The sequence below is a fragment of the Melospiza melodia genome, chromosome 8 (genome assembly GCF_035770615.1).
Source record: "Melospiza melodia melodia isolate bMelMel2 chromosome 8, bMelMel2.pri, whole genome shotgun sequence".
In the NCBI taxonomy this organism is placed as follows: domain Eukaryota; kingdom Metazoa; phylum Chordata; class Aves; order Passeriformes; family Passerellidae; genus Melospiza; species Melospiza melodia.
Genome location: NC_086201.1, coordinates 38365033 through 38380211, shown reverse-complemented (window position 1 = coordinate 38380211; position 15179 = coordinate 38365033). Strand labels below are relative to the sequence as shown.

General features: G+C 44.7%; 1 protein-coding gene across 1 annotated transcript in view; it reads left to right on the top strand.

Moving 5' to 3' along the window:
* Positions 1 to 14811, top strand: part of IQCA1 (IQ motif containing with AAA domain 1) — a 117400-nt gene extending 102589 nt beyond the window's left edge. The window contains exons 18-21 of the mRNA XM_063161431.1: positions 1755 to 1932; positions 4828 to 5066; positions 9710 to 9757; positions 14716 to 14811. Of these exons, the coding sequence (XP_063017501.1) occupies positions 1755 to 1932; positions 4828 to 5066; positions 9710 to 9757; positions 14716 to 14811 (561 nt within the window). The remainder of the gene's footprint in view (positions 1 to 1754; positions 1933 to 4827; positions 5067 to 9709; positions 9758 to 14715) is intronic.
* Positions 14812 to 15179: the final 368 nt, after the last annotated feature.

Below are 15179 nucleotides of genomic sequence, written 5' to 3'. Positions count from 1 at the left end.
GTGTGTGGGTCTGAGCTGCGTATTATGGGATACTGAGCTCTGTGCACAGAGCAGGGAGACAAAACAATTCCTGCTCTAACTGGGCACCAAGGACAAATGATCCAAATATCAGCCCAAGAGCACAAACACCGTGGGCTGGAGAGAGAAAAACAAGAAGGATGGGATTTGATAACCTAAAGCTGTAATGGGACAATTAACTCCAATATGCGAATGGAGCAGAACTTTTGAAAGTTAGAGATCCCATGACCAGTCATCCATTTTTGTGACCATTTTGGTTCATCTTGGGTGCAGCCCTGGCTGGGCTCCTGTGCTGCCCAAGGTGTGTCCATTGAGGAGATCCTTTTAGTAAATCCCTGCTTTATTCTGTAACTCTCTCCAGCCTCTGTTCTAGGGCCCTCTCAAGGCATCAGAGGGACCCTTAGTGGTCCCCACAATGGGAAGGAACCTTTCTCTTAGGCTCAAACCCTGACAGAAAATGCAGGTGGGGGCTAAAATTAAGATTAGGGGCCCAAAATGACCTGGATTACTCATGATCCTTGCTTGCTTTGCCATCTGTGTAGAAAACTTTCTTGTCCTGCCCACTTCAGAGTCCAGGGTGTCCCCTCTGGCCCTGGTACCCATCCCAAGACCTTCCCCCTTGGTGGGAGCCTGTTGGCTCCAGGCTTGGGATCCCACACATCCCAAATTGTTCACAGCACACCCAACACTTAGAGGAGAGAGCATGGACCTGGGAGGACAAGGCAGAGTGCTGGAATTTTGGAGAATGGTTTGGGTTGAAAGGGGCCTTAAAGCTCACCTGGTTCCACCTCCTGCAGGGCAGGGACATCTTCCACTAGAGCAGGCCCATCCTAAAAGATGAGCTAAGCTCAGCCTTCAGAGGCCAAAGCAAGCATCAGTCACTGTGCTCATCCCAGGGTGACAGAAATGCACAGCGTGACCATGAGAAGAAAAGGAATGGCCCACCAAATGTATTGTGTTAAGACAAGCTTATTTAGGAGAAAAAAAGTGCTACTCTACCCCAAAACTTGTGGGAAAGCTTATGGATTAACACTAATGACACCACAACAATCTGGTGAGGCTTCTCCAGCCAATATTCACTTGAACATTATCAAATATAAATAATATTTGATATAAAAGGTTCTCCAATAAAAGGTTGTGCTCAATACTCATTTGCTCTGTAAGCAGCAGTTAAAAATGTGTTACAAAGTCAAGCAGTAAATTATTGCAAAGAAATGAACCCTGAGCTCCCAGAACCTTTGTTCTCAGAGCCTCAGCAAAGTTTAAAAGCACAGCAAAAAAAAAAGGGAGTGCATTTTTCACACTTAGAAGTCAGAAAATCATAACCTCCAAGAGCTGGGAGGATTCCAAACCAGGTTACAATTTTCTACCTGTCGAGGTTCATCAGGTGTGCAGGTCCCTGCAATATTTCTCCTTGAGCTGGAAATAAGGATTTCCTTCTTTAAATTAATTGTTTCCTGCCTGCCTTTGAATAACCAGACCATAAATTCAGTAGTGAAAGGCACTGGCACAAACCAAAACAAAAACGGAAGCAGAAATCAAGTGTTTATCTGAATTTGAGGAGGCAGAATCTTCCTACTTGTGTTGATATCTCACCAGCTCACACCAAATACAACCAGAGCACTGAAAAAGCCCCAAAATCCTGTTGCAGGCAGCAGGTCCAGCTCCAGCTCATTAGCTCTGAGCTGTCATCATCCTTAACAACTCTTTCCTTCTCCTGTTCCCACGTGCTGCAGGTGAACTTCAAGCGCCTGGCCAGGCTGCTGCCCCAGTTCCTGAGGACTCTGAAACCCAAGGACAGGGTTCTGCTCGTGGGCACCACCAGGAGACCCTTTGATGCCAATGTGGGACCTTTCTGCAAAGTCTACCAGAAAATCATTCTCATCTCAAAGCCTGACTACCTGACAAGATTTGGCAAGTATTTCAGTCATCCTCAGGGTTAATCCCACTGCTTCAAATCCCTGCTTGTTGCCTGGTCATCCTCAGAACTGCCCTTCAGCTCAAGTCATGCCCCTGGTGTGTCTCAAGTGCTGGAAATGTAGGTTAAATCAATACAGGTTCCTCCAAAGGCCAAATAATAAAAAAGGAAGCTGGGAGAATAATTTAAAATACTCTTCACCACCAATTCACATTTTTCCATGAGTTCTGAGCTGGTTCCCCCCCACCCCACCCCATCTCAGCACACATTTTATATTTTAATTTTTTTTTTTGACACATTGCTTCTGAATTTCTGGTTCCAGTTTGCAGTTCTGAATTTCCAGTCTCCGTACTCCAAACAACACAACTTCTCAGCCTCTCCAAAACCAAAGCATGTCAGGAGGACTAAATTTTCTCTCTCACAAATTCCACTTTTTGTGCTTACAGATCACGAGAGAATTGTACAGGCATCCATGATTTTGCATGTTTGGTCTATCAAATGTTTACAGTGATAAACAAGCCCTCCCCAATTCTGACAAAATCATTGAATATTCCATGTACTGAGACTCAAAGCTTTCAAGGAAAACAGGGGTTTTTTCTAATAAAACAAACCTCCAATATTTTGAGGTTTTAAGCACCCTGAAATCTGCAATAAACAGCAATAAAAGAAAACCCCTTTGGCTCAGGGACCTTGGCACACAGGCACTCTCTGCTCTGTCCAGTGCCACCTTGTTACAAAACTCTGACAAACACATTGTGCAGTCCAGTTCCATCCTGCATCCCTCAGAGGCAGCCCAGGCACCCAAGTGATGCACATCTGGGTGAGCCCAGGACAGAGTTTGGCTGCCTAGCACATTGCAAACCTCTCCCAGGCTGCATCATTTTCCTGCTGTGGATGGGAAATGGTCACCAAGCAAGGGAACAAGTGTTTCATGTTAGGTGACAGCTCTGAGGAATTGCTGAGAGATAAGGAGACATGAGCAAAACCCAGAGAAAGGAGGTGACAGCAGCTGAATTGAGCTGTGCTCACTTCTGGGGGTTGAGCTGCCACGTTCTGGGACTCTCACCACTAACCTGGAGTCCAAAAAAATGGCCAGCTCAAGGGATTTCAACTGCACACTTCAGAATGCCCAAAAAAGTTAACTTGTGGCATTTAAAGCAGAATAAATGTGTGGCTTTAATTCTTTGATGTTGCCCTTTTTCAGACAGTGCCTGGCTTGTTCTTCAGCCCCAAGCTTCCCTGAAGTTCTATGGAAATAGGATCTTCAGCTCCCAGTGCTGTCAGTTTTCAGTGCCTGACACCCCCTTTGAGAAGGAAAGAAACTTGTTTTGACAGAAAAATAATGACATAACAAATACTTGTAACACACAGTGCACAGCTACCTGTGTGCTGCAGCCCTCCCTCTGGTTACAGAGCAGAGGATTCCAATCTGTGCTCAGTGGGAGCAGTAAATATACAATGGAAATCATTAAACTGGAAGATTCACAATCCCATACTGATTTCTTGCCATTAATCACCCAGCAAGGCAGTGCCTTGTGTTACACACCTGCACCAGGAGCTGCAGCACACAATATCTGCCTGTGTGCATCAATTCCTCTTTTATGAATTAGTGATTCAGCCAATATTTATTGAGCACAAGCATGAGGCAAGTGGGAGACCACAAATTGCTGGAGTGAGAAATGCAGAGCAGAGCTGTCAATAGTTATGGGCTCCAGTCCATGGAATTGATGTCCAGGGGAGAGCAAGGCAGCTTTTCCAGCAGCACCAACCTCCACCCAACATCTTCATGCTACATCTGAGCATTCAGGCACAGCAGAACTCAAAATGTCTCATTCAAGGAACTTTTTAACCTCTTATCCATAATCCTCCTAATCTTTTCCAAATATTTCTATGTAATGCTTTAAAGCAAAGCCTGAGGAGGCCACATCAAAGTTCTCCTAAATTTCTCTGAAATAGAGCTTTACTCAACATAAAACAAAGCAAAAAATTGGTATTATTCCTATTCTTTGGGAACAAAATCTCAGCCACTTCACAACCCCAAAGAAATCAATCAGGTCACAGAAGTTCACAGCTAAAAGATACAACCAAGTTCACCTTTCAAGTAACCAGCAAAACCCCAATCACAGAAAATTTGCACCTTTAAACATGTGCCTGATAGCTGGAAGCCTTTGGGACATGGAGCCCCTCAGCTCAGCAGGAATAAGCTGTGATGAGGGTCAGAGAAATAAAAACAGGCTGGCGGTAAAGGTGTTAAACTCTGCACATCCAAATGGGAGCACTGGCCAGGTTCTGTGGACACACACAAGTGGTTCTTTCCCTTCTTACACACATACCCAGCCCACTCTGTGTGCCCTCAAGGACTTGCTGAGAAGCACTGACTGGTGGCTAAAAATTATCAGTAAGCATTTAAAAGCACAAATGCTGCAAATCTGAAGAGAAAAGAGAGCACACAAAAAAAAAAAAATTGAATTTTGGCTTTCCTGATCAATAGTCCTTATTTTCTTGTTCCAGTATCAAAATAAATAATAATAAAATGTTATTATATTTGAACTGGAAATAAGGATTTATTCTGGAAATAAGGATTTCCTCTTTAAATTAATTGTTTCCTGCCTGCCTTTGAATAACTAGACCATAAATTCAGTAGCGAAAGGCACTGGCACAAACCAAAAATTCTCAGTAAGGGTTTAAAAGCACACATGCCTAAAAGCCCGATGCTGCAAATCTGAAGAGAAAAGAGAGCACATAAAAAAAAATTTGAATTTTGCCTTTCCTGATTGATAGTCCTTATTTTCTTGTTCCAGTAACAAAATAAATAATAATAAAATATCTTTCTCCTGCTTTCATTGATTTTCTGTCTTTGCATTGTCTCTTTTGCATGTCCTGATGCTCAGCCCTATGGAAGCACTACATCCTGCAGGGTGGTGGGACCCTCACCAAGCTGCTGAACCTCAACTGCCTGGCCCACATGTCAGATGGCTATACCCAGGGCCACGTTGTGGAGGTGGTGCACGCTGTGCTGACTGAGCTGAGGCTGCTGCAGATGGCCAGGAAGCCCCTGAGGACTGTTGAGTTTGTCACTTCCCTGGCCAGACACGACCCAGTGTACAACGAGGAGGAAGCAGCGTTCCAGGTGAATTCTCTGTTTCACGTCTTTTGTCATTTGTCTTGGTTTGGAAAGACAGGAGTCTGCTAAGGAAGGCAGGAGGCTCCCCTGAAATGGAGAATGTAAACCCTCCCCACCCCTCCCAATTGCTATAAATTTTAAATTAAGGGGCTCTCAGGCAAAAATATGGGAGCAGGAAATAACAGTTCTTTAATAGGGAAGAAAATAAAAGGATAAAATAAACAATGCAATACACTAGAACAACAGTGACAGAGTCAGAACCCAAGCTGACACCCTGTGGGTCAGGCTGTTGGTGGCAGTCCCATTGGAAATGTGGCTGCAGCCCTCCTGCAGTGTCAGGGGTGGTTCTGTTGGAGCAGGGATCCTGTAGAGAAGGATGTATTCTTCCTCTGAAGATCCAGGGGAAGGAGAGGCAGCTGCTGTTCCTCTGGGAATCCCGTGGAGAAAGCTGTGCTGGTGTTCCAGAATCTCCAGATTATATCTGGGTAGCAATGCTTGGCTCCTCCCTCTGGGCTCACATCCCCCAATGGGATGCTGCAGTTCTTATCAGCCATGCGGTGACATTCAATAGCTGTTATCAGCAGGTGTCTCCCCAGAGGGAGGAGTGGGTGTGGAAGAGATAAGGAAAAGTGCCCACTTGACAAAAGACAACTGCCATGCAGAGGGTAGCAGAGTACATCTTGCCTTGCAGTCTGGGACACATCCCCTGCCATGTCCAGCCACACTTGGTGCAGGGACCTGCTCACTGTGCTGGTGGGTTGGCACCTCACCATTTGAGAGGTGATTTAGGGCTCAACAGCACCAAAACCCATCTCCCCCAAGCTGGATGTGCCAAACCAGTCCTTATTTTGGCAGCACAGCTGGCACAGTGCTTTGGTGAACCTGCTGCTGCTCATGTTGAGCAGAGTTTTGTCCACATGCATGGATAAAACACACAGGGGCCATCAATTCCATGCATTTGTCCTTTTCCTTCCAGAGCTGAGGTGTTCAGCAGGCATGGATATATCACCTTGAGAAAGCAAAACACCTGGCCATTCAATATCCATTCTAAGCCCTTCTCTTAAATAATTTCAAAAATAATTTCTTTAGAAGTTTTCCTTCCAGGCTTTAAAATAAATGAGTTTCTGCCTCAAGCTCCATCCCTCAGGGCTATAAAATCCTGAGGACAGAACTGAGAGAGTTTGAGGTGTATTTTTTTCACTGGCACAGGGTGCTCAGAAAAGCTGCTGCTGCTCCCTGGAAGTGTCCCAGGCCAGGCTGGATGGGGCTTGGAGCAGCCTGGGACAGTGGGAGGTGTCCCTGCCATGGCAGGGGGTGGGATGGGATGGGCTTTAAGGTCCCTCCCAGCCCAAAGCAGTCTGGGATTCTGCGATTCCACACATGCCTCAAGTACCCATGGATCACCTTCCAGCCTGATAAATGCTACAAGGTCCTTGGGCACTGGGCAGAGCCCTGCTGTCTCCCAGTGAGGTGAGACCTCTGGACTGCTCCAGGAGACCCCAAAAGAGCTTTCTCCATCCCATGGCCCCATAATTCCTACTGCTTATAGGAATTATTTGGAATAATTCCTGTAATCTAATTTCAGCCAGGAACCTTTCCTGGCTGGGAGGTTTCCTTGTTGTCCTGCTCCCCCCAGCAGCTCCCACCACAACCAGGATGCTGATTCCCACAGTGTTCTCCCAGGCTTCTCCCACTGCTGACCTAATGACAGTGCACATTTCTCCCAGCCCTGCTGAGTACTTCCCAATTTCCATTTAGAGCCATTTGGCTCACTCAGCACATGCAGAATTTGTGATATTTGGCAAATTACCCTTTTTTTTTTCCTCATGCTTGCTCACTAAACCAATATCTCTCCTCAGGGAAAGGCTAATGGTTCAGTGTTACAGCAAAGAGGAAAAAAAATACTCCATCATTCCCAGCTCCAAGTAGTAGTCCATTTGTACCCTGAAACATGAGAGCAAGTATTCAGTGTGAGTTTAACTTGAAAATATTATCCCAGTCACTATAAAATGTTCCTGTTTTGTACAGCACAAAGTGCCCAGGCAGCCCTTCATTTGGAACACAGCTCAAATGATCCTGTCCTCAGCATCCCATGGCAATCATCTCCTTGCTTTAATTACAGCCCTTAAGAAAGTATTTCCTTTTATCTGGTGGAATTTTGTTTCCCTTTTAAATGTCATGGAGCCTTGCTGCAGCACCTGTGATATGGCACAGGGGAGCAGGATTGTCAAAATAGCCCTGTGCATTAATTAACTCCAGTAATCCCCATCTCTCCTCACACAGAAACCCCTCTTCCCAAGCTTCCAATCACTGCCATTTCTGGACCTTTCCCTTTGCTTTGCTGTGTCCCCTGTGGAAGTGGGGCAGCTAAAACGCTGTGTTCCAAGTGAAGATTAGCCCTGTGATGAATCTTGGGTTTTTCTTCCCTGAAAGCATGAATCTCCCAGTCTGACATTTATATTCTGCCAGTGTTCCAAAATGGATATAAATAATGCAAAATTTGGTGACAATGTGATTTCTGCCTTCCATTTACTCAAATTTCTGCCCCAATTACACATTCCCATTTTTTGAAATTATAAATTAGCGCGCCAGGGTGGTTGATATAAATCCTTGCACAGAAAGGATTTCTGGAGAGGCAAAGCCAGCTCACCACACCAGTTCTGCCTGGTAGTGACTGGACCAAAATCATGGAACGGTTTGGGTTGGAAGGGACCTTAAATCCCACCTTGTTCCACCCCATTCCAAGGGCAGGGACACCTTCCACTATCCCAGGTTGCTCCAAACCCCATCCAGCCTGGCCTTGAGCATTTCCAGGGATGTGGCAGCCACAGAAATACCTAAAAGAACCCATTCCAAAGCCTGTGGACACCATTCCTCCAAAAGCCAAGTATTTTAACACTGATCAGTCACTGCTGCCAGTAACTTCCATCCCCAGTGCAGCTGCTGGTGATAAATGGACTTAAATTTTAGCTGTGTCTGAGGAGCTGATTTCATGGAACAGCTCCACCAGCTAAATAGACAGAAAGTTACTGTTGTGCACTGAAATATTTGCACAAAGAATGGGGAAGAGAGCAAAAAGAGACATCCAGGGTCTCTTGGCTTCTGCTGCCAAATGCCTCGAGTCCTTTGCCAGTGACCCAGAGCTGGCAGGGAGATGCTCAAACAGCCCTTTCCACCCCACCAAGCTCCCAGAAAGCTCTTGGCAAGGCTTTCCCACCCTCTCCACCTCCCACAGAAGGTATGGAGGGTGTTACAGCCAGGAGACAAAACTGAGGGGGAAATAAAATCTCTGTGGCATCGTGGAGTCTCATCCAGGGCCAGAGACATCACTGGGCTCTCCCAGCTTCCCTCAGCTTTTGCCAGGGAGCCCAAATTCACAATCCCCATCTCATCCCTCTCATGGGAAGGATCAGAAACAGCAACACAGCCCAGCTCTGTGCTTCTCCCAAAACCTGGAATAGTTTGGCCTGGGACTGAGGCAGCAAAATTCAACTTCACTGAGAGCCAAAAGTTCAACTTCACTGGGGTTCCTGCCCACCACCATCCATGCCCTGCCCAGATGGGGGCACCCAGGAGGCTGGAGGATGTTCTTATCAGGGTTTTGAAGGTGAGGAGCTCAGCTAATTCAGATCATTAAAGCAGAACTGCAGTGGATGTTTGAGCCCACCTTGAAAAGGTGGCACCAAGAAGGACCATCTGGGGTCAGGAGAGGGACATGTTGAGTTTTCCTTCCCTATTCCCTTCCAGTACCTCTTCTCCCAGCTTCTCTTCCTGTAACACACACTGGAGAAGGCAAATTCTTCAGGGATGCCTGAAGAGGCTCAAACTGGGAGCAGGATTTGGGGCAAAGCAGATGGAAAAGGCAGATTTTGCAGGATGCCACACTGGGAGGGAGCTTGGAGATGACCTGGGCAGAGATTTGACATTAAATAGCAGCCCGTGGTCAGGAAGGAATTTTATCAATGCCTGGCACAATCTGAATCTCTGGTTTAGGCAGGACTTTGTTGAGTGAGGTTCCTGTAGGGACGAAGGAGTAAGGAAGGAGTAAGGAAGGAGTAAGGAAGGAGTAAGGAAGGAGTAATTCCCACCCAGGGCTGCCTTCAAAGCCTCCCCTTCTCCTTCACTCCCCATCCCTCTGACACAGCCTAGAGCTGCCTCCCTGACACCAGGAGCTGGGCAAGTGTGCAGAGCAGCTCCAGCAGAATCATTTACAAGTCACAGGCCTGTGAGCAGGCATCTGAAAGCAATAAACAGGTTCTTAATGCTGGGGGTTTGTTTGGCTTCCTGAGCTCCCTCATGGAAATCAAAGCTGTCTGCATCGATTTGCAGAGGCACGAGGAGGGGATGATTTGTCTGTTGCCAGGTCTGGAGCAGAGGGAGCTCTGACAAGAGCTATATTCTCTGGAAATGGGGGTTGATCATGGAATTTAACATTTCCATAACTATAGCAACACAAATGGCCCAGCTAAGTATTGCTGTTAATGAGACTCAGCTCAATCAATTGCTGCACTTCTTGGGATAATCATGTTCTCAAGAGATCTGAGGCTTTCATTTTGGCTTCTCCACCAGCCAGCCTGGATTTTAAGAGGTTTGGGGATTTTTTAAAAATCTTTTTTTTAATTTTATTAAATGCTTCTTTTGTTCTCCAGGCCTGGTATGGCAAGACCCCACTGGGGAAAGCGTGGCTCGCAGAACATGCAACAGATGAAGAAGGAAAAGGAAAAAGAAAGAAAAGGAAAGGGAAAGGAAAAGGAAAAGGAAAAGGAAAAGGAAAAGGGAAAGGAAAAGGGAAAAAGTAACTTCCTCAAGGATTTTTCACCTGGCCATACCAGTCACAACTCTATTTCTCTGTGAAGGCATGACAAATTAATGTTATAGGTATTCCAGGGAAAAGAATTCCTCTCTAAATGGATTTTTTAAAGTTAAAAAAGGGGAAGAAAATCAGATGAGATGTAACATGTAGCTCTCAGAGGATAAAGAGTTAATGACCACTGACTTGCTCAAGCATTATTTATTCTAAGAGATTTTAGGGGGCAGAAGGGTTCATTACTCAGGCCTGTAACATGCCATCAACTTTTAGGCCATACTCATTTATTTCAGCAAGTAACTCTCCTTAAAAATTGATGTCACTTTAATGTCTTTCATTACTTTAATATCCTATATGCTTTATAAAACTAACTGCTTTATATATCTGTGGGTCTAAAGCATTACAGTCCTCAATAAAACCATTACAGCTCTAAAGACTGCTTTTTAATTGGGATGGATTAGGAGGTACTTGGTGCAATCCACCACAAGCTGGATATTTACACAGCTGCAGGAGGAACAGCACTTGCACCTTTGGAGGCCTTAGCACAGACAAATTCATATCTGTGGGTGTCAGCAGAAAAAAGCCAAGCAGCTAGCTGGTAATTTGGGTGGATGGCCACCAAAATCTGGTTTTAATCTATTTTGCCATAGAAAGTAATGCCTGATTAGCTTGTTTGCATAAAAAGCAACGTGTTTGTTGTTTAATGCACCTTGTTTACTTAAAAATCAGCAGTTTTGAGGGCAAAGGATTTATAAGGACACTCTAAAGCTTTGGGACACCCCATAGGATGCTGATGGAAGCAGCAGCACCTTCATGTCAGGCACAGGAGGGCCTGGGAGGATTCCTGGGTGTAACAGACTGCACAGAAAAGGATTCAAGCAGTTGTGTCACTGTGAACTGGATGGGTCTGGTCGATAAAGGGAATTGTCTCCCTTTAGGCTACCCCAGCACACAGGATGGAGCCACCCCAGTCTGGGATTTCTCTGCTCCTTCCTAGCTGTATTTCACAGTCTGGTTCAGGGTTCCCCATGGTTTCACCCTTCCAACCTCGAGGCTGCACCTCCAGCCCCACCAAGGAGATCCAAGCATCAACAGAGGGAATTCTTGTTCCATCTCCCCTGTGGCACCCCTCAGGGCATTCCTGATGGACACCAGCCCTTCCCCCAGCAGAAATCCAGCTGCTGGATCATCCACAAGAGGGGTATAATGTGGGATAACCCACACTAGGAGCTGCCAGCCCCTGGCTTCAATCCATGGCAGCATGCAGCTGCAAACATCAGCTTCCCATCCCTTCTTCTTTGTGGGTGCCCAAACTCAGCAGCACACCCCAGATTGATCAAATAGGGCACTTCTAACTTCATCCTTGGGCAGAAAAGCTCCAAAGAGCTGACAGGCTTGGTGTTTAAAACCCCCTCATCTCTGCTCTCATGCACAGGGAAACTAATTTGGGTAATTCTGCCCTCAATCTTGCCGACAGCAGAGCCCTCCTCTGCACACCAGGGCTGACAGCAGGGCTGGGGTGATGGAAGGAGCACATTTCAGGAGGATGTAAGCAAGCCCATTAACTCATATTTCAGCAGCCTCACTGCAATCTCAATAGCAGAGCAAGAGCAGCTGACTGGCAGCATCCATCTCCGGGGCACAATGAGGGTGCTGAGCTTCCACACACCTCCAGGTTTGGCCAGATAGGCACCAGTTCATGGGGAAAAAAACAACAAAAAATAAAATTAACCAAACCAAACCAAATAAAAACCAACCAACCAAACTAAAAATGAAAAAAAAAAAAAAACCACAAACCAAAACAAACAAAAAAAAAACCCAAACAAAAAACACAACAAAAAACACCCCCAAAAATCCCTAAATAAAACCCCACAAAACCCCTCAACCCTCCCCTAAAAACTACCCCCAAAAAACAAAAAAAAACCCCAAAACAAACCCAAAACCCACCAAAAACTCCCCCAACCCCCCCAAAAAACCCCAAGAAACAAAAAAACCCAAGAAAACCCCAAAACCCACCAAAAGACTCCCCCAAAAAAACCCCAAAACCTCCCCAAAAAACTGCCCCCAAAAGGCCCCCGAAAAACCAAAAAAACCAAAAGCCAAAAATCCTCCCCCAAAAAATCCCCCCAAACCCCCACAAAAAAACCCCAAAAAAACAAAAAAAAAAAACCAAAAAAAACAAACACCAAAAACTGCTCCCAAAACCCCCCCAAAAATCCCCCCAAACCGCCACAAAAAAAAAAAAAAACCCAAAAAACACAAAAAACCCCCAAAACAAAACAAAAGACAAACAAACAAACAACAAAAAAACCTCCCCTCACCCCCCTAAATAAAACCCACCAAAACACAAAAAAAACCCCAAATAAAACCAAGAAATAAAAAAAAGGGAATGTCTCCTTTAGGTGTAGCTTGCACTGGTGGCTGCTTGCATTTCTTTCTCTCTGAGAGGATCCAGAAGCCCCAGCTGGTTTAACAAACAGCTCCAGGGGTGCAGGAGGTGACAAAGGGATGGGGAAGTGTCCCAGGCCAGGTTGGTGTCCCTGCCCATGGCACAGCGTGGAACTGGATGAGATTTATGAGATTTAGTGTCCCCTCAACCCAAACCATCCCATAAAGCAGAAAAGCTCTGCCCTCCTCTGTCACATTTTCTGGAAAATCCCTTCACCAGGATTCTTCTCCTGGGAAGCTGAGAAGCCTCAGAGAAAAAGGAAAACAATATTTCTCATTTGCTTCTCCTGTGTTTTGCTGCTTTGGAATGTGGTTGGAGATTGTTTATCCAACAGGTGAATGTTTGATGGGTTCCATGTGAATTGTTTTGACTCAATGACCAATCACAGCCAGCTGTGTCAGACTCTGGCGAGTCACAGGTTTTTTATTATTATCTTGTTAAGCCTTCTGTGAGTATCCTTTCTCTATTCTTTAGTATAGTTTAGTATAGCAATATATTAAATAAAGAAAATAATAAATAATAATTTATTAAATTATTAATATATATTATATGTTAATAATAAATTATTAATAATATAATAAAATATATAATTTTATTTATAAAAATAAGAAATAAAGTAATAAAGAAAATAAAGAAAATTTTAAAATAAATAAAATAAATAATGTAAACTTTTAAAATAATAAAATAAAAAAAATGAAACAAAAAATAAAATAAAAATAGAATAATAAAATGAAAATAAAATACCAAAATGTAAATAATAAAATATGAATAATTAAATAAAAATAATAAAATAAATTTTATTGTAGTTTATTATATAAAATTTATTTAATATCATATCCTTCTAAGAACATAGAGTCAGATTCATTCCTCCCTGCCACGAGAATCCCCAGAAAACACCACAAAAGGGGAGCTCTGGGGGACAATAAAGAGAGGGCCAGGCTGCTGGTGTGGAGGTGGCAGCAATCCAGCAGCAGCAAAGCTGAGAGGAGAAGCTGTCATGCTCATTTATATATGGAAGTGATCTAGAGAATGATCAGCTAAATTATTTAAATGTCCCATTACTATTAAATTACTGGGCATTCATTGTAAGAACAGTCATAATACAGTAACTAATTTGGTATTAATGTGAATGTCAGCATTTCATTGCAGTTATTTTGTACTTCATCATCAGATAATTTACCAATAAATTAATTGCCTTAATTGCTTCCTGCAAACTCGGGAGAACTACATATGACATGACTTTTAGAAAAGTCTTCATGCTCATTCCCCCAGCCTCTAATTTTAACCACACCAAGCAGGAACCCCTCTTTGGAACACCCGGGAATTTCCTGCCCTGTGGATTTTAATGTGCTTTAAATGCAGCCCCCAAGGCCATGCCTGGAGCAGGACACAGGGAATGGCTCCCACTGCCAGAGGACAGGGCTAGGTGGGATATTGGGGAGGAATTGTTCCCTGGGAGAGTGGGGAGACCCTGGAATGGAATTCCCAAAGAAGCTGTGGCTGCCCCATCCCTGGAAGTGTCCAAGGCCAGGATGGGGCTTGGAACACCCTGGGACAGTGGAAGGTGTCCCTGCCCATGGAAAGGGCTGGAAGTAGAAGAACATGAGCTGCTCTGCCTCCTCTGCTCACCTGTGCCAGCCCAGAGATGGGATCATTGGGATTGCCCCTGCCTGCCTGACAGCTCCAGCCCTGGGCTTTTGCTACTAGAATATTTTCTGAACAATCCCTTAGCCGAGAATTTCCTCCTGAGAAGCTGAGAAGCCTCAGAAAAGAAACATAAACAACAATTATCTGATCGCTTGGAATGTAGTCTAGAAGTTACTTACCATAAGTTACTTACCAACAGGTGCATCTTTGATTGGTTCCATGTGAATTGTTTTTTCTTAATGATCAATCACAGTCCAGCTGTGTCAGACTCTCTGATCAGTCACAGGTTTTTGTTATTCATTCCTTTCCAGCCTTCTGATGTCTCCTTTCTCTTTCTTTAGTATATAATGTATTTAATATAGTATCATAATATAATAAATCAACCTCCTGAGAACATGGAGTCAAATTCTCATATCTCACCTCATCCTGGGGACCCTCACAACACCGCAACAGGGATTCACCAGCAGCACTGAAACTCTGTTCTAACAGAGCTGCCACCCTCCTTCCCCCAGGAGCTCACAAAAAGTTTTCTGCTGTTTTCTTCCCCAGGAGATGAGGGGGAAAGGCTGCACTGGGAGCACGGTGGGGAGGGACAGCTCCTTCCCCTGTTTCTGGCTGTAACTGTTTGAAATGAGTGCTCGGGGCTCTTCTGCAGAGTGCAGCAGGCTCAGAGCTCCGGCACCACCAGGGATGGATCAAAGGGACTGCAAAGCACTAAATCTTCATTGATGCTGATTTCCCTGTTTCTGCAGCACGCCAGGCCGGCAGCTCCAGGTGGGGACAAGCAGGGAACACATCCCAGCCTGCCTGAGCCCAGGCTCACAGCACCCGTGGCAGCCAGGGATTGAAGCTGCCATCAGAATTAAAAAACAAGCCGAGGTTTCTCAGCAAAACCCCCCAAATCCGGTAACACAAAGTGAAGCTGACTGTTCTATTAACTCCCATCCTGCATCAGCAATTTTCTAAAGTGTGGAAACATTATAATTGACTTTTCTGCTAGTAGCAAAATGTCATTTTTCCTTAATACTCCCCAAGTCAGTAACGCATTTCAAAAGCCTCCGATGCCACTACCACAACAGGACTTATAAATTAGCACATTTTTAGCTTTTCATTAAACACAATGCCCCCCAAAAAAAAAAAATAAAAGAAAGAAAGGGAAAAGTCTTCTGGTATTAGGGTTTCTCTCCTCATTATTGAAAGTACTGCGACTTTGGAA